Here is a 25,041-nt window from a genome sequence, read left to right as displayed (position 1 = left end):
TATTTCTTCAAAGTGTGTTGATATTTTTGTTTTAGGAGGCAAGTAACTTGGTTGAACTCAATCTGCAAACTCTGCCTCTTGGACTTGAGCTCAAATGTCAGTTTAATTTTTTTTTTTTTAATTCTTAACTGGGCTGCTTGCAGTCAGTAGAAGTTAGCCAAGGATTTGGACAGAGTTTTGCACAGGACTGTGCTTTTCCCACCCTCTCCAGGCCCTTTATTTTCCAATCTTTTCACCTTACTTTTCAGTGGCTATGCTTGATCAAAACTCTCCAAAAGTACTGTAGTTTTCTATTAGACTGCTAGCATCCATGTGCAGCTCAAATCTGTCAAAAATAGGAAATTGTCTTGTGTTATTCCCTTGTTTCAAATGTTGACTCCCTCTAGACTCTTCCTGCTTTTATTCACATGCCAATGCCTTCAGTTTAATAGTTTTTTTAATTTTGCTCAGAATTTATGGCTTATTATGCCAGTCCAAAGTGAAACCCACAGCTCACAAAGTTTAGAAAATTTGTGTATAGGATAGTTCCTGAGAATGTAGGTATTACTGTACTTGAAATATCATTCTAAATTGAGCTTCAAGGGTTGCCTTTTGTCAGTTTTTGTTGCTGTTGTTGTTATAATAAAGTAGTTCCCTGAAGTTCCCTCAACTGGAATCTCAACTCTGATGCAGTCCATTTTCTAATTCTAATTGCCACCCTCCAAGAAACTCATTTTCTCATTTAGCCCCTCCTCCCTTTCCCCCAAGCAGCCCACTGTCTTACTCTCACCCTGGATTCTGTGCCAACAGAAGTTCAGAGGGCTTCAGTATCACTGACCGTGGCTTCTGGGTGATGCCACAGTGACAGCATTTCCTTCTCCATGGAGTGCATGAATGTCTTAGCAGCTGCATCCTCAGTGCTCAGGTGCCTCTGCAGAAGACTGCAGTGTTACACCTACTCAGTCACCCATTACCCATGTGTCACCCTCATCACTTAAAATTCCAAAATCAAAATATTGTTGTATTCAAGGTTTCTGATCTTCTTACCACCTGAATCCTAAGTGCTTATCTTTGAAAATATGCTACATTGACTGTTTGAGTCTCTAGGCCAGGATGGGTAGAGCATGACTAAGGTTACTATGGCAGAGACAGTGAGGTGAAGATCTTTGAAAACCCGCTGGAGTCAGGCTCCCCCTCAAGTAAGCTGTGGCTAGGCATGCACCAGGTTCTTGGGCTGCCTGGACTCTCCCCCAAACTCCACTTCCCTGAGGAGGGCAGGAGATCTGGAATTAAACATTCATCTTTAAGAGTCATTTTTCAGTACTTTTATACTTCTGTTTTCTTAGGTCTATAATGAAGAGTGTAATACACCAAACACGGCTACCTCATAGAAGTATAATGTGAATTAGTGATATGAAAATGGGATGTCCTATAATTCACTGAGAGGACAGATTCAGACATGCATATTTTGCTGTTATTATTTAGAGAGCTTTTGTGATACTTTCTAAATAGCAAGGCCTCGTGATTCACAGTCTGCCATAGATATAAGAACCAGGTAATGAAATGTGCCATTGATTTCCTTTTTCTGTCTTTTTGACCCTATGTTAAGTTTAAAGGGGAAAAGAGATACATTAAATTCCAATTCTAATAATAGCCCCCAACGGGGACCAAGTGGCTAAGACAATGGGAAGAGAGACCTTTCAGCAGTAGGATTTGCTTTGGAGACTAAATGAAGTCTGTCGTGGTCATGTTATTTACTGAAAGGAAATCATGGAAGAAAGGGGATTCTTTCTGATCAACCCCAAAGAACAGGGGTCGCATCCCCAAGTCATGCCCACTCATAGTATTAAGCTTCTCTCTCTGTAGATAGTCCTAGATGACTGAAGAGGCAGTACTTTTGAGAATCTCGGACTTTAGATTTCCAGTAATTCACAAAGCAAATGGATGCCTTCACTGTCTGTTCTACTCTGTTCCATTGGCTATTCAGGGCTTTGGGTTCAGCTTTTTTGTATGAATAGCACACCATTAGAAAGCAGCAAATGTATTAATGATAATGTTCAGAGGAAAAATAAAACAAGTATTTAGAAAAGTGTTTAGAAAAGAAAAGAGTCAGGTGTATTGGATATATATTTTCTGAAGCAGTAGCTAACACTTTTAATGGAAACCTGTGACATCACAGAGGTACTTCCAAAAATACCCAGAGTACTTATAATTAATTGCATTAATCATGAAGACTAAATTTATCCTCAGTCTCTACAGTGTGTTCAGGATAGAGATGTTTACCCAAGAAGAGAGTTAACATGGCATTCTTCTGTGCGGATGTAATTTCACTTGACGGAGTGTGTATTCGTATGGGAGGTGTTTGCTTTTCATTTATCCGCTTAGATTTTTTTTTATCCTTTTGGAAATTTATTGATTTACTTTGTGAAATGTAGACAGGAGAGAAAGGAAAAGACTATGATTTGTGACAAGTACACTTCCTGAGTGAAATACTCATCCCACCCACCTTTCTATTCTTTCCATCATTATCTCTTTCTGTTTTTTGTTTTTTTTTTAGATGTAATGGCATATAACATTATATTAGTTTCAGATGTACAACATGATTTGATAACTGTATATATTGTGAGATCATTATCTCTTATCAATTAGTCTGTATAATGTAAAACACAGTAATCTAAGACCTCATTAACCTCGCAATTTGTCAACAAATTATAATTGTAATTATAAAACATACAGGTCTCTCATTTTTACTTTTAGAGAATTGCATTTTGACACCACGCCCCTCCCCGGTCAAAAATGTGAATAGGGTGGAAACGTATGATCTTTTGGTATAAAAATGACATTCTTACCAGGATTGCAGACACTGGAAAGCAGTCGGGAAAGGTCTGCACTGTGGATATCCGTATCCCATCTTGCCAAAGGATAAATAAAGGGCATTCATTCATCAGCTTTCAAGCTGCCACCCCCTTTTCTTTTCCCCCGACCCCCACCTCTCTCCCAGAAGTTGGGAGGAGGGAGGCTCTGATTATTTTTGCCTATTTCTAACGGAGCTAGGCATGAACAATTAAATTTAGGGCTTCCCTGTGGTCTGTGAATAACAGTGCACAGTGCTAACCATCAGGGCACAAAGGCAGACAACGAAAAAAGGGGGCTTTTTTATTTTCTGTTTACCCTTCAGGACACTGTTTACCTTATCACTAAAGGGGAAGTTATCATCTCATCCCTTTTGGAAACTGTACTGGTTTTATGTCAGCCTGGGGCTAGGGGATTGATATAAGGCCCTGCTCCTCCCCCACCTGCCCACCCCGGGTCTCGGTGCTGCGTGTGTGTCGGTCCCTCCATCCCCGGTCCGCCTGTCCGTCTCTCTGTCTCAGGCTTTGCTCTGTCTCTCCAGGGCACTCCCACTTCTTCATTCTCACCACACTATCTCATACCCTTTCCCTTGATTTTCCTGTCAAACCTTTTCCTTTTTCTCCATTTCAGCCAGAATGATTTTTCCCCTTTTCTCCCTCTCTCTAAATTTACTTCACAGCAGATTGTCTTGTAGTAAATCACCAAAAACCCAAATAGCACTAAAGCATTCTGATACAACATTAGCATTTGCTTAACAAGCACAAGATAAACATTAAACAAAGAACTGCATTTCTTTATTAGAGGCTGCAAGATACATAATCCATGAGCACAAGAAACATGGGACCCAGTGGATATGCAGATGTGTGTTATTTCATTGGCGCTGGGCGGCCTTGTTAGAAAAGGTTTTCATCTGAAGGCTTGGGGGTGGATGGTTGACTGTCCCTGGTGGGGCTGTAACTAGATACAGAGACTGTTGCAAGCTAGGCTGGGCTCCCTGGTGGACGTGCTGATTGGACAGCCTGAGGAAAACTTGGGAAGCATCGGGAAGTGAACTCAATCACCTTGGGGATGATAGGGTAGAACCAGATGAAGGCATTTGACTTCTTTTGTAACTCCCACTAAGGACAGATTGCCAGTGCGATGCAGCCTCCATAACTGCAAATCAGGCCCTTTCCCCTATGCCGATTTCATTAGAATGGCCAGCATGGTGCAAAGAGGAAAAGAAAAAAAAAAAGGTTAGACACAGTAATTTTACAGGCAGGCGGGTACAAAAAAAATCTGCATAATTAAGCAGTCAAGGCTGCTAATAGGGGAGTTTATATGCTCTGGGACCAGGCAAGGGCAGCACATATGGATATAGCACTGGATATTAAATCTACGGCATGCAGACTTACTTCAGGGCCCTCAGAGAAAAGGCTAATTATAGAGAGAGGAATTGTGTTTACTGGTCTGTCTTGGGCAAAGATGGTGAAAGAAGTGCAACCAAGTTTTGCAGTTAGACATGAGCAGGCTGTTAATAGAGATATCAAAATATGTGCTTGTGGCTCTTTCCCACCTAATCAACACAAAATTATAGATTCTACGGACACTCCCCCCACCCCACGTTATTTACTACAGACAGAACACTTGGAGTTAAGTTTCATACATTAAGTAGAGGCGTAATGTCAAGCTGCACGGGATAGGAGTGTGTTTATTATTAAATTGCCACAATTTAATCTCAGCTGTGCTCTTTATCATCAATAAATTTTATTTAGCAGTTTAGCTAGCCCTGTTTAAAAATGTCAGTGCTTCTGGGCACGAGCTCCAAGTCAGCACTTAAATATAAATGGGGAATCTGAGTGGAAGTTGCAGCGGGCAGGGGTGAGCCTTCCGAGAAAGGGTGTGTTTCTGGAAGGGGCGCTGATGGGGTGGACATTAACATTTCATAATGCAGATCAAAGGTAAGGAGAGAACCCAGAGGCCCCTTTGTCACGGGCCCCTAATGACTGCCTCTCCACGCGCTGAGATGATTTCTCCAGTTTATTAAAGAGATTCGTTTCATATTTGTAAGTCTGTGTGCATATATGTATGCATACCCTTATTTATTTATTTAATTCCATACAAAGACCGTTTTTCCGAAGAGGACATGCAAGCGGGTCATGTGCCCTGGGCTGGATATGCCAAGGCATGCCTGGTGGTTTCAGGAAACCGGAGCCTCCTGCAGATTTAGTTTGCAGAGAAGCAGTCTGGACCTTCTGTCCTTTAGGGGAGCTTCCCCTGGGAAACAGCCGCCCTCGCCTCACACAGATGTGTGGCTGTGGGCTCCAGCCACTCGTGGGCCTGGTGTGCATTCCGTTACTTCCCCCCATCAAGGAGGGCCACCGAAGAATCCCACGGCCTGGGCTCGAGATGCACTAAAACCTGGGGCTTAGGAAAGTAAACAGCATCTGATCAGCCAGATATTGGGTCAGGCTCGCCTGACATCTGTGCTCTTCATGGAGACAGGGGATTCAGTGCTGATGAGAAGATCCCAGTCTGTGCCTCGGAAAGTGAGAGTGGCAGAAGCTAACGAATGGGCAGTTTGGCCCCTTCAAGCAAGGGGAGGCATCACGCTGGCCCACAGGGTGCCGAGTGCCTCCTTCTTATCTGCTCGTTGTTCGTCACCTCACCGGGGGTGTCCCTTTTACTGAGAACAGCTGGTCAGACATAGCAATCAGGTAAGAGGATAAAGGTCTTGAGAGACTAGAATCATGCAGATACCCAACGCGGATATTTCATACTGAATTTCTAAAATGGATTTGCTCCCCTAGCAACCGTTGTAAGCTATTTGGGCTTTTGAAGTCAGACTAGCCCTCAGGATTTTTTCAAACTCATGGCTTCTGGTATCTTCTGATTTCTAGAGGTTGTGATGAGGTGGCATTCTAAACAAAGAAAATTGTGACTGCCCGTAGATTAGTAGGGGCAGCGGAGCACAAAGGGAATGCAGTGCCATTGGAAGGACTTATTAAGACCATTCCTTTTGACCCATTATTTCTACTGGAGACTTAAAAATGTGAAGTAAAGAAAAATTTGTAGGGAGGTCTCAGTGGAGGCTCACACCTGGGAACTGGTGGCAGCCACATGTAGAAGGCATGGGGCAGGGCTTAGGTGTCATTTTTCTGCTTGTCCAGAGAAAATGAAGTTGACCAGAACACTAGCAGGCAGTAAGTAGACCCTGCTAGAAAAGGGAAAACATTATTTTTAGATAGAAATATAGAAGACAAGGCTAAACACACAATTGCTTTTATTTTTTTAACTTTTGGGCTAATCAGAAGTAAGAAAGCTAAGCCAAGAGGCACATCACTGGTAGAGGAATAAGGAATGGTATGACTTTGAAAGTTCTCTCTGGCTATATGTTGAATTGTTTGAGATACAAAGAAGAACCAACCATATAGTCTTATCCGGTCCATGGGGTCCGTGGGTGGATTCAACATCCCTTATGACACAGTCACTTTCCAAGTCTGCCCCCTCCCTCCCTCTCTCCTGCATTCCCTTCATTCATTAACAACAATGAAAAAACTCGGTTGCCTTGAGAACAGACCTAGTAAGGGATAAGAAGGATACTCCAGAAAGAAGGTATCTTGTAGGGGAAACAAGATATGAATTTATGCTGGGAGGAGAATGTGACAAATGCCCTAAGAGTAGGAATTCACAGGAGAAATTAATTCTGAGTGTAGGGAAGAGACTTGGATGAGGCCTTGGGCCTGAGGAACAGCAAAAGGCACGACAGTTCTTTCCATTTCCTCGTTTCTGGACGAGTTTTCTGTGTCACACCAACAAGTACACTGATAGATGATCTAAACAGTCCCCCTCCCCTTATACTCACACGCAGGCTCACATGCACACGCGCGCACACACAGTTGGGTTGAGGACGATGAAGTGGGGAAAAAATAACCACTGTTATGGCAATGCCTTGAGAGGAACAGGTTTTCAAAAGTGGGAATTTAACAGCATTAACATCTTCCAGGTATTGTTTTTAAGTTTATCGTCACGTATGCCAAGATTTCCCCATAAATGTCTGGGTTACGTTTATAAGGGCTCTGCTGGATCTGCCCAAAGAGCCCACGTGCCTCGGAGCCCGCCGCCGCTGCTCCGGACAGCCTGCGGGTGCGGGGACAGGAGGGCCCGAGGCAGCCCGCGCTCGGACGCCCTGCGGGCTAGCCCGGCCGCCAGCCACGGGGCTCTGAACAGCGTCAGATCCCTGCCCTTGCAGCCACTGTCTCAGTCCTACCTCTCAAATCCTGCAAAAGCCAGAGCTGCTTTGGGGCAGCTAACGGAACTGGCCTAGAGGAGAAAGCAGCTTCTGTGGAACCCCGACCCCCCCCCCCCCCCCCCGCGGCGTCTAATGCACTGAGCCGGGCGGTCCTCTTTGCCCGCATCCTCTTGCTGCTGCGGCCTCTCCTCTCTCTCTCACAGGGAGGGTGCGGAACAGAGAGGAACAAAAGCAATAAGTGAGCTCTAAAGAGTAAAAATAGTTGATGTATTTCAACAAATGGAGCAAACATTTGTTTTGTATTTAATAACAAAAATAACTGATCTTTACAGAGTACTTTACACTTGATATGGATTATCTGTATTTTGTCACGTCTCAGCCCTATGATGTAGGCTCTTGGTAGCCCCATTGGCTAGATGGTTCAGCTAAGCCAAGGTTAAATAACATAGGTGAGATTAAACGGTTTGTTAGTGGCAGGGCTGGGCATCCCACCTCCCACTAAGTGGCTGCAAAGCCTTAGTTTTTAAAATCACTCTACCAGGATACATGGGAAGAGAGGCTTTACAGATAAAGTCTATGATGACTTTTATAAATACTATATCTTTTAATCTGCTCCAGCGCAAGTCAATTTAAGCCTCCGGTAGAGGTCTATGTTTGCTAGTATGCGAGGCCTACCAAGTGCATGCTGCACAGATGAGGAATTTTCCTCCCCCCCATGGAAGCAACTTTCATGACAGTGGGAAAATAACAGATTACAGAACTGGACTCAGTAATGGCCCTCTGGCTATCAGATTGCAAACCTCACTTTAGAATAAAATTGTGCTTTTTATAAATTAAAAAGGATTTAGTGGCTGACCAGTCAATTTCTAAGTATGCATCGGAAATTAATATTTAATCCATGTGCAAAGAGGCTTAATTGCATTTGTGACCTGCTCTCCTGCATATTTGGGAGGGTAGAGATGAAAATGGAGAACACACAGTAGATGCGTTTTACTGCCAGAGTGGAACTTTACAGTCATACCAGGGGACCTTTTGGTAATGTTTGTAATGTGCTGCTATTGTGATTTAGGAAAGAAAAATGTTACTGCTGGGCTTTATTTTCAACAGATTTTTTTAAACATCAATTAATGCAATCAAATGTAGTACAGGGAAATCTAACTTTTTATTTACATTTCTGGGGGCCGGGGAGGGTTTGTTTGTTTTTGTTAACTCCAATCATTTGAGCTGTACAGTATATGGTTTTCTTGGTATTTTCCAAATCAACTCAGTAAGTTATATTTAACGGTCTCTGTGAAACTCTCCGCATGAGGAAGAGAAAACAGCTTTGTAACTGGTTCCATTTGTTGGGAAACAAATGATTCTGCCTTGCTACACACAGTTTGAAAATAATGACATTTTTGATCTTTAAAAACAGACTTGGTTAATACAATGAATCATATCAGTTTTCTTACCCATACCAGCAAATTTGAAATATGCTATTTCTTCATAAATTAGTCAGATGTTGGAATGCCAAGTTTGCAACTCAACCTTGATGAATTCAAAAATAATAACCTAAAAAAAAGCATCATCTGTTTGGCCTTAAAGCTTAAAAGAGCACTAAAGTAAACCATTAAGATGATCAGAAAGATCCATGCTGGAAGTACATTTTTCTAATTTTTCTCCCTCGTGTGACTCATTGCCTTAACTAAACTTAGACATTACCAGCACAAGCTGCTCGATGATCTCTTATCTTCCTTAGCACAAGGGCCCGGTCAACTAAGTATCATAGTTTAACTAAAAACTTGGTTCCATATTAAAATTTAAATGTTTTTCTTCCCCCTAATCTAGAGCCTAGACCCAGACTTGAGCCCATCAAATCAGTTACGCTTTACCTAGGATTTGGGTCACCTGGACCAGTCAATGTTTCTGAGCAGATTAACTGAGAATCAATGTATAAACCCATACCACACATTTTGAAAATTGTAAAATGCTATATAAATATAAGGAATAGTTATATTTATAATCACCATCAGGCAGAGATAATGGGAGGAAATGTACCATTTTAATAGTCTTAGCAATGATAAGAGCCTCCTTCTTGTGGGGATTTCAAAAAAAGAGGAAGGCCTGAGTTTGAATTGTGTACACACTTCATTCAGCTTCTTGTGCTTAAAGTTGTGTTGGCCTGAACACAAAGAATGATCTTCTGCAGTAGATGAGGTAATATGTAGACCTAATCGGGTGAGTTAAGGCCACAGTGACTACTTTGATTTGGAATTTTTCTGCTGTTATCACTTTAAGACAGATTTTCTAATACTCATTTCAAAAGAGAGATGCCTAGATTCTGGGTCCTCTGTGTATCACTTGATCGCATTCTTCCTCTTTCTTGTGCTGTTCCCTTCTGAGGAGGTGTCCACCTATATTGTGGGTGCCATTAAATAGTGTAAGAAGGCTCAAAATGGACCAGTTGGACTAAGATGCCCATCTAGCACTTCCTCAGCAATCATGTGCTCACCGTGTGTATATTGTGATAGATGGTCATAGTCATGTGCAATTCACTGAGATTTTTTAAAATTTTTATTGAGAGAGAGATATTGACATCAATTTCTTGCTCCACCTATTTATACATCATTGGTTACCTCTTGTATGTAACCTGACCAGGGATCAAACTCACAACCTTAGCATATCGGGACGATGCTCTAACAAACTGAGCTAACTGGCCAGGGCTGAGATTATATTTTATTTTTAATTCGTTGAAATATCTGGGCCAATTTTAATTAAGAAAACTTCATTTCCCACTCTAGAGAAAAAAATTTATTTTGTTACTGTACATTTTTCTCTAAATATAAGTATCTATACACAGTCAGTTCCTGTGGTTGGTTGAAAATACACTAAGCATATTTACCTTATTCCATTCTGCACAGTCATACAATGCTAATATGTATTTATCCACTCTCATTTTAATTTCTAAACTGCCTTTCCTCTGGTATTCTGAGAAAGGAAAGCATTCATTGCTGGCTCCTATCTGACTATTTGCCTCCTAGCTTTATCCAACACTTACTATCCTATCAAATTATGCAAAGTGTTTACTTCTCTCCAGATTGTTAAATGTAAAAACTCTCCTGCTAATCTCTGTCTTTAGGAAACCAAACACTGCTGCGCTTTTCAGAAGCAAAAGAAGAGCAGGCGGCTAAGACGTCATCCTAGGCCACCTTTCACCCTGGACTGTTTTACGTTTTTCTTCACCAAGAATGAAATTGATAAATGAGCTTAAAATGATTTGCTTTCAGAAAGGACATAAACTTTATAGTTGTAAGAATGAGATTTCTACTTAGATTGTTTGAGACAGCATTGGAATTCTATGCTGTTTGCGTCTCATACCATGCAGGCGCGAAGCAGAGGGTTTCAATAAATAAAATGTTGAAAGCCGTTGACAGATTTTAGTGACATCTCCCTCAATAGATTTCCTTTTGTGTTAGAAAATGATCAGCCTTTGTATATTGACACAGTATACAGTATTTAAATTTTTAAAACGGATCTTGAATGAGCTGGTTCGGGTCTTCGAAAAATTGTCATAAAGATAGGGGGATTAAAAATTTATTGTGCCCAAAGCATCTTTATAATTTGGCATTATAGTCTTAGAAATATTTAATAGCTTTGCAGAAGGTAATATGAGGAATTGCCATCCGAGAAAGATCTAGCCTTAATTATATGTCTCATTCTTCCGTTAACAGATCCACTTACTAACTAATCCGTGGTTTTTGGTAGGCCCGATTCATAGTCTTTGGCGTTGGTTTTTGACCTAACAGAACACCTAGGACCATCTACCTCGTCACTATTACTTCCAAGTTAAGTAGAAAAAAGAAAGAAATCTTTGTGACAATATGTATCTTGTGACTTTCCTTCCTCCTTCCTTCCCTCCCTCTCTCTGTCTCTCTCTCCCTTCCCCCCCTTCCTTTTCCCCCGTCTCGGTAGCTAATGACTCTCTCACTTACATTGCTCCTGACTGACAGGAAACAGAGAGAAGGAAATAGAAGTGAGTATGATTCACTGGTATGCCAGTAACATCTTGGCTCAGCGTAGAGAGTCTAGACGTGCTGGAGTATCCAGAACGATGCCCAAGAGAGAAAAGTAGGTTAGGAGCGTGTTGAGCTAACCTACTTTCCATACATAAGCGTGGAGTTACCTTTCAGTAAGCCGCACACTTAGGGATACGCATGCAGTCCCAGTTTCTTCCCAAATACTCAATTTGGTAACATATCAGGGAATGATTCCGGCACTTAAAGAAGTAGAATTAACTATAGGAGAATAGAATTAAAGAATCAGTCTTTGTTTGTGAATAATTATACTTCCAGAAAGGAGAGCTCAAGCCCAGTCTCCACAAGGTTTCAGGTGACAGTGTAACCAAGTCGTTGCGTTATTGCCATTGAGAGAAAGCATCAGCAGTCAGCCATGGGTGCCTTCTGTGTCAGAAGTTGTATAACCATGAATGTTTCTTTCAGATTGGCAGCTCAGACCAAAGTGCTCTGCCGAGAATGGTGTTCCTAGCTCCTGTGCAGAATCTGGAGATGTGGGGAAGTTCACTTTCCATTACCATCAAGGGCTGCACGTTAGCTCAGGCTCTGTTTTCAAGACAAGGCCTTGTCCTAGTCAGGGAGCAGGGGAGTGACCAGGTGGCGTGGATGTATAAATAACTCTTTGTGCATCAGTAAGAGATCTAGAAAGACAGTAGCTTTTGCTTTGCTTAACTGACAACCGAATTGTTGTACTTTAATAGGTAGGAAACTTTTAAGTGAGGGTTTGGTGGAACATTGTAGTATTGGATTCAGGAACCCTGAATCCTGACACTGGCCATAACCAAAACCCTTTGCCATCCTGGGCAATATATCTCTAGTCTGTTTCTCCTAATCTTTTAAACAATCCCCAGGTTAATTAGATTGTCTCCAAAAGCCCCTTCTAACCTGTATCTACTATCCCAGCATTTAGCCAGATATATAACATTTACCCTTAGACTTTTTTCCTACGAATTCCTGGCTTATTGCTTCTCCCCCATTTTACATGAAAAACCACAATGTTCTGGGATCTTTGAAAATACTTGAGCAACAAATACAGTTTTGTGAGGTATTTATTAGAATATTTCTTAGTGAGAGGATAATGCCAAATTGTGGTCAGCCGGCTCTCCTGCGCCTTCACAATCGTGTTTCCCGTATCATTTTTCAAATTTCTCTCAGCACTGGGAGCGTTATTTGTTTTTGGAGGGATGTTAATCACCTTATAGTAGTTTTATGTCATCCTCTATTTTCCTTCAAGCATAAAAGCTTCATCCAAAACATGGTCTGGAAGAAGAAACTCTACATAGATTCATATTCTGTATTTATTTTTCTTTTAAGTGTGTTGTTGCAGGTTTTTTCCTTTACTCATATATTTTAACACCTTATAGTTGTAACCTGCTGTTCTCTTTAATTGCTTATTGTTATTAATTATATAGTGGTTACGTAGTTGGCTGCTTGAGCCACTTGGCTATAAAGAAATTCATTTATCATTATTGCCATTGGAGCTACAGAAAATTGCCAGCATTCTATCCGGAGATGAATGCTTCTGCGCTCACATCCAGCAAAATTTTGAACATGGGTCAAATCCTTAAGCATTTTCTTTCTGCCGCGCCCCTTTGCTGCTTCTGGTCTATGCACTGAGTACCTTCATTTTCTCTTAGCTTTTGTTTTCAGTCCTTGATTTGCCGCCCTTTCAATGAAGTTTATACATTATGCTCAGCACCCCATTTGGAGGTCTGTCCAAATATAGTACCCTTTATTTTCTCCTCATATTCCTAACTATTATTTTTCCTCCTTAGAATTTCTTTTGTAATTTTGAATAACATTCCTACCTTTGCAACTTTCATTTCGAAACATTAATGTTGATTGGACATGGCTTTAAGGCTCCCCTTTCCATGAAAGTGATCATTATGCCCTTAAGAGTCACTATAAACCTCTTTTACCCACACTGTAAATAATTAGATGTATTTAGATTCCCAAATTAGGAAACTGGCAGTATAGTGAGTGAGTGAATGAATGAATGAATGAATGGTGCACGTATGCAAACACGGGAATGTGTACTTGCACACACCCAGCTACTTCCTGATATCTGTAGTTTCTTTAAATCTGGGCTTAATTTAGAATTCATGACCCCACAGCTGCATGTGCCACGGAACAGCCAGGCCAGAGCGCTCACTCCTCTGCCTTCTGGCAGCATGACATTAAATTCACACTAGTTAAGCCAACTTAAATGGAGCCTCCTTGAACCTTCCTAAATAAAACTAGTGGCCTTAATTACAATCAGGCAATTTAAAGGTTATGGAGCTCTAACTAGTACTGCAGTATATCACCTTAATAATGCACAGGAAAATTTCTCTAAGGGGTGGCTTCGTCTGATTAGAAGAATTCAGGTTTCGCAGCACATTTCCAGTAAACTGTTTTTAGAAATCTTATTGCATTTATTGAGCCATTACCTTTTTTTATTCTTCAAGGCCAAGTTTCTAAGGTCACATCAGTAGAACAATAAAATGTGAGTCATTTGCAAACAACGTGCAGCATTGTGAGTTTTGCATTGCTGCTAGTGAATTTCTTAGTATTGCCACAGAGCGAAAAGAGCAGGATAAAGTCCCGTGGAAATCTGAGTGATTTGGACCCCCTTTACACCCTCGTGCCCCACTGCCGATATGACTTGTGCTTTTTGTTGAACCCTGACTCTACCACCACATTGTAGGAGAGACAATGTCCTCTTTGCAATAATCATCAATCATACAGTTTCTTGGAAAGATCATTAGCTTTGGAAATGCCCAACTAGTATCTTGCCTTAAACCTGTGGGCACTTAAAACCCCATGGTTGTTGAGATCCATAACATTTACAGAAGCTGATGAACCTTGTTCCATTTCTTTTGTTTGATTTGAGTGGGTTTTTGGGGGGAGGGGTGTTTTGTTTTAAAATCATCATCAGTAGCAAGCTATGCTTTCTAGCAAGGATAAACAGCTTTTCAGTGTTTGGAGACTTTCTCTTTCGGATAACTAGTGGCTTTTTGACAAGAAGAACAAGATTTTAAAAAAGAAAGAAAAGGCCCTAACCCTTGCCGTAAACTCAGCTCAGTAACAGGAAAGCACACCTGATGAAAGCTGTGTCCAGTGCAGGGCTGGCCTCGCCGGCCCACTGCGTGTGGGATTGATATTGACTGTTGCACCATCTCAGTTCTCAAAGACGTTTTCCTGAGAGATTTAACTTTGAAGATTACACTTAGTTTATGCTGCATGAACTCTCTTCTTTCAATGCTACCGATCTGTGTGTGTTTTTTGTACAGTACTCGAAGGTAGATATACCTGTACTCCCACCAGTGCCAGAAGTCCCAGATGTGAGGGCAATAATAGTAGGTATTTAATATCGAACAAGAGAAATTCGGAGCAAAGAGTGAAATAATTGCATATAGCTGATTGATCAATTAGTTCAAAGAATGGGGCTTTATAAGAATACCTAACTATTAATAAAAATTATTTAAAACAAGAACGATGGGTTATGGATGTATGATACAGATACTTCTCTATGACCTGGAACAAATAAAGGCTGTTATCCCCTCTTTTATATGGTTCTTTTTTGTATTTCAAGTATGAAAATATGTAGCAACATTTTCCTCTTGAAATAAGGGATGAGTTTTGACTCATAAGTTTCTTGCCAGAGACAAGCTGGCAGATAAGACAGCTACTTTGCTCTTGCTTTCTTTCCCAGAGTATTTTAATTTCATTTCAGGAAATAATGAAGACAAGAAGTATAAGGTAAATCTGGCTTGTCCAAATTTGTGATATGCATAGGGTTTAATGTACAAAGGAAAGGAGCAAACTTTTGAAACTCAATTGATAAATAGTAGATACTATGTTGGTGTTAGTCTCCGCATTTTGTTCTGATGAAGTTAGATATAGGACGAGCTATGTATATATCTCCCATAAATTTCATAAATATTTATTGATTCCCAACGATGAGCTCTATATGTTCTAGGTACTTGGCACAAAACAGACAAATGCCCTTGCCCTCCTGAAACTTGCATTGTAGCACAAATTGATGAATAACCCAGACTGATTCTTGGCACTTTCTTGGTATTAAGATGTCCTGGACTGCCACCTCCACTCTTTAGTAGGCAAGGCGAGAGCTGAAGTGCATTACTGAATCGGAAACCTGTTATGTCTAATTATATCGTATGCCTAATTATTATGGGAAATGGAAGGGAATTTTTTATACTATCCGTGCATGCTCACAGACTTTCTGCCAAGGCAGAAAACAGAGCAGTATTAAAGATTAGGTGGTGAAAAAGAAAAAGGGGTTACTTTCATGTATTCAGGTGACCATAAATAAAGGAGAAAATTGTTCAAATAAACTGGGTCCCTTTCAGTGGAATACAGCGACACATATTATACCGAAGTCAAGGCCTTATATTGGAAGCTATTTTTCTGAAGCAGCCTTAACCTCTAAACAGACTTAGGAGATGGATTTAGGATTCAGTTGGTCTCAACTCTCACTGCCCCCCCATTCCTCCTCACCCTTGCCATTTTTTGGACTATGATTATTTAAAATGAAATAAAAAAGAAAACTTGTACTACTTTCTTCTTTTCTTGGTTCAGAATGTTTTTTTCCTTGGGGAGTGAGGTAAAGGGAGCTCAAAGTGATTTTTTCAGTGCCTTCCCCAAAACTTATGTTTATTTTTTCTAAAAAATAACATTTGGAGCCCAAGTATTTTTACCATTAAAGCTGATGGTTGGCACTGTATGTTTTCTCTGAGACTTCAATTATGGGGCTCATGTTTAGATTAGGAGAGCAGAGAAGAAAAAGGTAAAATGCTGGAGATGCAGACGTACCAGCCAGGATCGAAAGGCATCTTTAGTCTACATGTTTCTCTCTCATTCCGAACTTGTGCCAAAATAACGCTGCCGAGTCCCCACAGGTGGAGGGAAGCCACCTTTCTGATGGGTTGTTTGTTTTATTGTTTCAATAGCATTTCAGTGTTTTCTCCTACATGAGAATATTCTAATGACTACTACCCAGAACCGATAATAATAGCCAAGGAATTGGACGATATTACACCTCAGAGCATCTGAAATCCCACTGCCTGACTCTCCCATCCCAACCCACCTGGACCTCCTGCTAGTTTCCAAGCTGCTGATGTTTATGGGGCTCTAGGCAGCCCCTGGGCTCTTTAAAATCTGCTGGGTACAATGCAGCCTACCCCAGCTGAATCATTTCCTGCTCCAGCCCTGCTGATAATGAGAAGTTCAAGATGGGAAATAACAGTGTCAATATCCGTGCCTTTGCTTATAAAGTCCAAAAGCATTGGAGCCTTTATACCATTGGCCAAAAACAGGTAGTGACTGAGTGAAATGCAGACTTGCCCCTTGTAGATCTCCTTGAAATAAGAGCCTTGCTGAGACACATGGAATATATATCATTTTGCTTTACCTGAGATACCTAAGGGTTGGGCACTTGGTATGTGAATAGTCAAAATCAAGGTACCTGATGCTCATTTGCTCTTAGTAGTTAGTCCCAGTGCCCTCTCTCTCTTATTGTGAGTCTTATGCTTCTATCTCGTATTCCTCTCTTGTGTGGCACAGAAATACTGGCCAGGGCATGTTGCCAGTGAGAAAAATCCAAGTAGGTGCTACTGTTAGTCCTGAGGCAACATTCATTTTCATATTCAAGTGTTCAAAGGAATAGGGCAGGACTTTTTAACCAGTGTAAAGAAAGGGTCCACACAACGCTCCGTGTCCTGAAATTCTGCCTTACTTTGGAGGCTTAATGACTAATCTACTGGCAGACTTTGAGCCCTAAGTAATATTCTCCATTGCCAAATTAGCACCTCAGTGAGTTTGTGTTTCCGTTGTGAAATATGTGCAGTATATAATGCAACAAATTATAGTGGCCTGAGCGCTACAGACCTAGAAAGATGTGATGGCTGTGTGCATGGCAAATTACAGCCCCGTCTGCCCATTTTTCTACTCCTGGTTTCTAGGGTGAGCCGACGTAGCCGAGGGGTGAGTTTTGTCATGTATGGCTTTTCTTTCTCACTCCTCAGACCCCAAGCTTATAAATGTGTGCTTGGAAATTAACTCAGGGAAGAGGAGAAGCCAAAGGAAGGATTGGGTGCTGGGAATTGGTTTAGGGCATAGTTTTCTTGGATTTACTCTGTGTGTGTGTGTGTGTGTGTATGTGTGTGTGTGTGTGTGCATGGGTATGTGTACACACGTTCAAAATGGAAAAATTACAACTGCAGGGCATTTGATGTTCCGTTTGGATTTCGAGGGCAGAGTTTATTTTCACTCAGATCCAAGCTTTTAAGTATGGCCCCTGACACAGGATGATGCACCGGGAGGGGTTTGCATCTTTGGACTTTAGCCTGTAGATTTATGCAGTGGAAGAGGCTGGAGGACCCTTTGGCCAGTCTCAAGGGTGAATGAGAGAAGGAGCTCTACTTATAAACCGTTACAAATTGGTCCTCAGTAATGGCTGCGGTGTTGATCAGACGATACAAGGGTGCCTCCAGTGATTCCTGGGATAACAGCTGCATGTAAGTCAACCACCGAACATTTGCTTGCAGCCGCTTTAGACTTCTGTTTTTATTGAAGGCAAAGGAGTATAAACATGGGACACACAGTCTGGAGTACGCTGAAAGGATTTCTCTTGTTTAAAGCTCATATTGAAATGTCAGTGTCTTGCGTTATGCTAACAGTTGCCATGTTGGAGCTTATAACCTGAGTTGTGCTTCAGCATCCAAATGGTAACTATTACTTTTCTGTTACAACGCTGGCTGATTAACACTGGTGTAGGTCCAGGTTTTATAAGTTGAAGAGATAGAAACGATTATTCCCCTTTGAAATGGCCTTAGACAGCTTTTGTTCTCATAGTTGTTTTGTAAGTGATTACCACGTTGCCTACTAAAGCAATGAGGTTTATCACAATTATGTATTCAGACTCTTTCCTTTGAAACATTTAAGATTGGAGTAAATATTTGCATTAGCATCAGTCTCTGCTATGTAGACTAGATTCCTGTTTACATTTATGTTCACACTTAAATGAAGATTAGCAAATGGAAATAATTATTTTAGCTGAAATTTATATACATGTGAAATTATTTCTTAATTACATCCCAAGCCCTCTTTGGGCATGCTTTAAAGTGGTTCACCAGGACAGGAAGCCACTGCCTCCAGCATGTTCGCAGTGATGAGAGCTTCCCTCTTGCCTTCCCTGACATCGGGCCCAAGCGCTGGCCACATGAACACTCCCTCCAGGCCCCCACCCACCAGTACACAATAGAGAAGGGCTTTCTGTTTATTCTGGAAAGAACCAGATTTATACTGAAAGCTCCATGTTCTTCTCATTAAGTTGACTAATCTGCACTCTGACGTTACGTTCTCCCTTTGTGCTAATTTCTGCTTTCACATATATTTGGTTAGAATACTTTTCAGTCTAATGTTCAGTAATGGAGGGGGTTTTTTCTGCTTCATAATATCACTCATTTCCTATTGAACGTTTTGATTATCAAAATTTGAGCGTTGTAATCAATCTTTATTAATAAGGTGTAGAAAGGGTAGTATTTTTTATTCCTCAGATTCCTAAGTTACCTACAAAGGCAAATTGTGGTCATTGTAGAAAACCTGGGGAGTATGGCTGAGCAAAAAGAGGAAGAAAAAATCTGGCAGTTCCATCTGTAGATCTCATCTATAACTCTTAATAAAAAATAAGGCAGCATTAGCCTATTATATCCTTAATGGGATATTGTAATGGTTATTAAATCAATTGACTCAGAATCTCTTTTTAATAAATGAGTCAGGCTATATTATCAAATTACTGTCAGCTGCCACCTTTCCGGAGAGCAGAAATGGTTCCTTGGATTGAATTTTTTAAAGCTTTTGGCACCTTTAGGAAGAAAGAGGCAAAGGAGGCAAGGTGCAAGTTGTGGCGCTGTGGGCAGAATCCCGAGTCCGAGGCTTAAGGTCACCGGGAACCGCAGGTGGTGACAGCACCGCCTCATGAACATCGACTTTAAATGAAACCACAGTTACTCTTGCCTGGTCTTTACTACCTTACACTCGACAGGGATTAAAAAGAAGAGAAGCTCAATTTTGAAAGGACACAGGACTTACTTAACTCAGCCACGTCCCGCAATACTAAGGGTTATTAGAAATCCTTTGAAAATTAAGACACTGCTCTTAGCCACACAGTGCAAATGCCAGGCTCTGTAAGAGTTCAGTTAAACACAGACTCTGAATAAGGGTACGTTTTTCAAATTCTTATTTTGGGTAAGTTTCATTAGTTTGCCATCTCCACCTCTTTCACCCTTCTCCAATTAAAAATTATAAAATGAATTCTGCTAACCAGTTGTAATGTTTTGGGTCCCCCGTCCCTCATTCATCCATTTGACCCTGTGGCCACAGGCAAGGGGGAGCATGGGGAGCATGCAGGGGAAGCTAGCCGCGGCCAGTGTGTGTGGGTGTGTTGTGTCTAGCCTGGAGCATACTGGCTTTGGCTTATCTATGATTTGCTGTGGTGCAATTCAGATATTTTTTTCTATCCTACAAAAGTAACTAGGGAAAGTTATTTGTTGGAAATAATGGGCAGGTAGAACTTCCTATATGATTTCAGTATTACAATGTGCTTTTAAACTATGAGGAGTTTGGGAAAGGTAGTTGTTATCCTTCCTGTCACTTAGTGCCTTCACAAATAAAGTGTACAATTCCTGAAAAGTAAATCTGCACTAATAATGTGTAAATACTTTATGATTCTGTGTTACCTCTTTGTGAATTCACTTGACTTAATTTGGATTGTTTCACATTTTGTGATAGAACTTCTCTGTTCTTTGGATAGAAAATAAATAAAAATTGATGAGAACATTTTCCTTGTACTGATACACATGTGTTTTTGTTGTTGTTGTTTTCCCTTCTATTATTTTTCCAAACAGAATATTCATAGTCAAGAAAGATAACATCGCATTAAAGATTTATTTGCATAATTTGTTTTATGTTCGTGTAACAGTCAATCATCAGCCCCAAGAAAACCCACTAGACCTTCACAAATATTGGAAGTTTATATTGCACATCTTAGTTCTTGTGTGAAACACACAATTTAAAGATATAATTTAGCCCAACTGGTGTGGCTCAGCAGTTGAGCATCGACATAAGATCCAGGAGACTGCGGTTCGATTCCCAGTCAGGGCACATGCCCGGGTTGCGGGCTTGATCCCCGATGGTGGGCGTGCAGGAGGCAGCCAATCAACGACTCTCATCATTGATGTTTCTATCTCTCTCTCTCCCTCTCCCTTCCTCTCTCTGAAATCAATGAAGATATATTTTTTTAAAAGATAAAATTTAAACTCTTAGTTACTGTCTTACTATCAAACTAAAGGTATACAGCATTGAGAAAACAGAAAATGTTTAAATTTGGCAAGTCTTCCTGATGATTAACTTACTGAGCTAACTCCCTACAATAAATAATGTTTCTTATGTTTCTTAATATCTAAAATTTGGAAAAATTTTTGGTAACTTTAAAATTTAAAAAAAAGAAAAGAAAAGAACAGATGAAAAGTCCTTGATCTTATATAATCCCTAAAGCTTTCTGTATAGCCCCTTGTCATGTCAGTATGCACAATTAAACTCCTTCTTACATAATTATAATCAAGGAATTTACTGTGCCACCCAAATACAGAGTAGGTTTTTATCTCTTGTGAAATGTAGACAGTACTGGGTGGCTTAATTAGTGCTTTGCCTCTCTTTTTACAAATTCCAATCCTCTGCTTCTAAAGACTCATACTTGTGTGAGAAGAAAGATTAGGAATACAAATAGAGTGATTTTACTCCTAGTTAGCTAATAATAATTCACTTTGTAATTGGGCTTTTGTGTTGCCAGTAATATCAACTGGTGAAGGACTTAACGCACCCATGTTGCGTCGAATGAAAGGAAATAACTTTGAAGTATAGACTTATTACCCCCACAGTGGGAATTTGTCTTTCATTCCCTAGATCTGGAATATCAGACACAGATGTTCCTTACTAGCATTTTTAATCATTGCAAACAAGAGAAGATAAAAGTATAGCTTGATAACAGAAGGTTAAATGGCAGCCTCTGACCCTTTACTCTTCCTAATAAGTAGTCTCAGTGGTGGCTGGTGTTTGCTATAGTTTTTCTGCTAAGGTTCCAGACCCTGGCCGAGCTGCCTGGGTTCGAATCCAGACTGCCTAGGGTTAGGTTTTGGCTCTACCAGTTATTGCCCCCGTGACTCAGAGCAAAGTCAGTTGAACTCCCTGGGCCTCCTTTTCCTCATACGTAAAATGGGAATAGTAGGAGTACTCCTCATAGAGTTGTTGTTAAAGTAAGTGAATTCATATCTGTAAGCACTTAGAACAACCATGTCTGAAACACAGCAAGCAGTAAAGTTTTAGGTTCTTTGTAGGGCTGCCGGTTTTCACTTCTTATATTGCACATTGAAATGAGTTAGGATAATATGTAAATCTTAAATTTCATAAACATTTCAAGGAGGAAAAAAGCAACATAAAAATTAACACAAATGTTTCACTTTATATTGCAATTGGTATTACATCAAAATATTTTTTTCTACCATCTTGTTTCCAAGCCACCAAAGAAAAATCTAGTCAAATGTGAGCCTGAAGCTCATAAAATTGACCTTGGAGAAAGACAGGCAGAATCTAGATGGGGGGTAAAATTGAAACTGTCTTACAAAGTAAAGGAGGAATGAATTAAGATATGGGGGTCTGGGAGTACCAAGCAAAGAAAAGAGCATTTATAAGATACTATAAGCTATACTATTTTGGAAGTAGAAAAAGAAAATCTTATCAATGGGAATACCACTAAGGACTTTATGGTTAGAAAAAGAAACTTCTAGAACTTTCTAGATAAACCAGAGAAAAGGCCTGAGGAAGAGGCTGCCTATTTCTCTGTGGGTCCTTTATGTTAGGACTTTGGAAATACACAGCCCATAAAATTATGATAATTAGAGAAAAGAAGATGCTTCATTATTGATATACCAATTATACTTTAAAAGCATAATAAAATGTACTAACTACCCTTATAATCTTTGGATTTTAAATTTCAGAAATGTTTTAAATTGATATAAATCCATAAAGTGAAATAATCAGAAACCATATATATTACCACATATTTATATTAGGTGATGGAAATGGTTTCATGTGTGCACTTATAGTTAACTCAGTAGTCTATGGGAGATATGATGGGTTTTAACTTTTCTATCCTGCATTTTCCTTAACAGATGAAGGACTGAACCATGAGTGCAAACTCTGCAGCCAGACCTTCGATTCCCCTGCCAAACTCCAGTGCCACCTGATAGAGCACAGCTTTGAAGGGATGGGAGGCACCTTCAAGTGTCCCGTCTGCTTTACAGGTAGGCAGCCTACGGCTCATGGCCCCGCCGTTCGTGTCCCTCCCACCGAAGCGTGCTTCCCACCGCTCTGGCCTTTTACAGATGCGGCTTCAGTTCAGTTTGGGGAGAGGATGTTTGATTTCTGCTCATTAGCATTATCGATTGAGGCCTACTTAAGGGCTCAAATGGGCAGGAAGGTTAACCGTCAGGATGAGCAAATGGCATTTCAAGTTCTCTCAGAAGTTTGCACTTTTCCATTTGGAAAATGACATCCATGTTTTGTTCACTTTTTTCTTCTCGATGTTAAAAGGTTACCAAGGCAAAGACCGCCTGCACCAAGCTGCCTTTTAATCACAGGATGGTCGGTCGACTGAAAGTGCCGCCATGTTGTCAGCACATGTCTGTTATTTCAAAACGAAGAATTTTATAACATTGCCCGTAAGAAATAAAAGGATGATTATAATCCTCTCAAAATTCTTTGAACTCGGAAACATTTGATGAGGCATTTATTTTCTATAAAACTGGAATTTTTAAGGTAGACATTGACATAAATTTACATATTTAAGAAGAAACTTTTATTAGATGTTGCAACAGTATACTTTTTAGTAGCCAAAAAAAAAAAAAAAATGTAAATCAGAAACTATAACTTGAAGCCCATAGGGGTTGAAAGATGATCACACGCATTTCTGGTACTTCCCCAACAATGACAAAGTTATTTTGGAAAATCCTTTGTGATCATTTTGCATGTGTCTTGGACACAGTGGTTAAGTCCCTCAAGGCTGTTTCCTTCTTATTTGTCAGAAAAGGCAAAACAAAACAAAAATATAGTCTCTTAAAATTGACTTCTTTGTTTCCAGAGCAAAATTCCAAGCACTGATTACTAACCTTGACTGCATCCAGCCTGTAGATTTCTGACCTGTAATAAAATAAAAAGAGAGGGGCCACGTTCACTGCACAGTTAGCCCAAGTAGTACCTGAGTGTGTTCATGCCTCTGCCTTCGACATATGCCTGTGAGGATCCTTCCTTCAATAATTCCACCAGCCACTTCTTTTAGAACTGTTTTTTTATTCTTCTGAATTTATATTTAAAAATCTGTCGTATACTGTTTTTCCTTAACGTAACATAGTACTTATCTTAAGATACAAGTCAGGAGTCTGGATTCTTTATAAAAGCTCATAATAAGTCTTCAATAGGGGGACCGGTCATAGATCTCCTCATGATTAGGACCCCTAATAAAATAGTTCTTTCATATCGTGGCCAGAAGCCTCGTAAAATGTGCTAAGTTATATGGACGTTAGTTGCAAATCTGTACTAAAACTAATTTCTTTTTGTTGATGTAGGTAAGAGACCAAAATGCATTAATCATGAACAGTCTGCATTTTCTGGGCTGACAGTCCTGAATTGTTTTAGCGTATCTTGAAGTAATTTTAGAAATAACAATTAAAGAAAAAACAAAAACAAAAAAAAATACCCTTCCAATGTTAGGTGGGAGAGGAAATCTGAGCAGTTTTTTAAGGTAATGAGAAATGTGATTAAAATGTATGACTCACAAGAACAATATTCTAATATTTTGGGTTGGCTGGCAATTAGAATAATTTTAATGATTAGAGTAGAGTCAAAGTCAAATGCCAACATCTTTAATAAGTCCTCTCCCTGCCTATACAGATTAATATTGTAGATGCAAACTTTTTTAGGTCACAGTGCACCAGGCATCCATCAGAAGTCAGTTCTGCCAACCCAAACACTGCCTCTGGCATATACAATTTAATTATTAATAGTATGTCTCCTAGGTAAACTGTTACACAGTCTTAGGGCCTTGTTTTGTAGTCATTAAAATTGAACATGTTTATATTATTGAAACTCTTGCATTCAGTGTGTAGGCTGAGTTGATCTTAAAGTATCCAAAGAGAATTTACCTGGGGTTCTGTTTCATATTTATAGACAATGCCCCAGAGTAGCTGTGGGATATAATTTTTAGCATTAACACATTTAAATAGAGAACTGTTTGCTAGCTATAACTTTAGGCAAATACAATAAACAGGGCTTTGGCATTTGTGATTTCTTAACCTGTGGGTTGCTGAGAAATAAGAGTTTAGATAGTGCTGTGCGTTTGACAATTTGGGGCTTTATTTTTTAAAAGATTTATAGGGAGCTGGACCTCCATAAACCTTTACTTTGGAGCCATTTGGGCTGAATTAGGTGCTTGGTAGAGTACATCTTAACGAAAGCCAGAGACCCAGCCTCGAGCAAAGGTGACTCAGTCCTCCCCAGGTCCCTGGCAGTGGTCACACCCAGAAGGCGTGCCATTCAGTCTGCGAGTCTGGGCCTGCTCATGTGGAGTCCTCGACTCAGGGCATTTCGGAAAGAAAATAACCCAAAGTTCACCATGTTTTATCATTTCAGTGTTTGTTCAAGCAAACAAGTTGCAGCAGCATATTTTCTCTGCCCATGGACAAGAAGACAAGATCTATGACTGCACACAATGTCCACAGAAGTTTTTCTTCCAAACAGAGCTGCAGGTAATGTCCCCATGAGGAGGAGTGGGATTGAACTCACTTGCTCTTCTTGTAGGAAACGAGGGCA

At 40.3% G+C, this 25,041-nt stretch overlaps 1 protein-coding gene across 4 annotated transcripts in view; it reads left to right on the top strand.

Annotated features, from left to right (window-relative positions):
* ZNF521 (zinc finger protein 521) overlaps positions 1–25,041 on the top strand; it is a 270,028-nt gene that overhangs the window by 220,496 nt on the left and 24,491 nt on the right. For all 4 annotated transcript variants that reach the window (XM_016195911.2, XM_087819017.1, XM_087819018.1 and 1 more), the window contains 2 exons: positions 22,347–22,478; positions 24,862–24,977. In XM_016195911.2, coding sequence (XP_016051397.1) covers positions 22,347–22,478; positions 24,862–24,977 — 248 coding nt within the window. The remainder of the gene's footprint in view (positions 1–22,346; positions 22,479–24,861; positions 24,978–25,041) is intronic.

This window comes from Miniopterus natalensis, chromosome 7, assembly GCF_054644295.1.
Source record: "Miniopterus natalensis isolate mMinNat1 chromosome 7, mMinNat1.hap1, whole genome shotgun sequence".
NCBI lineage: Eukaryota > Metazoa > Chordata > Mammalia > Chiroptera > Miniopteridae > Miniopterus > Miniopterus natalensis.
This window is presented reverse-complemented; position numbering and strand designations above follow the sequence as displayed.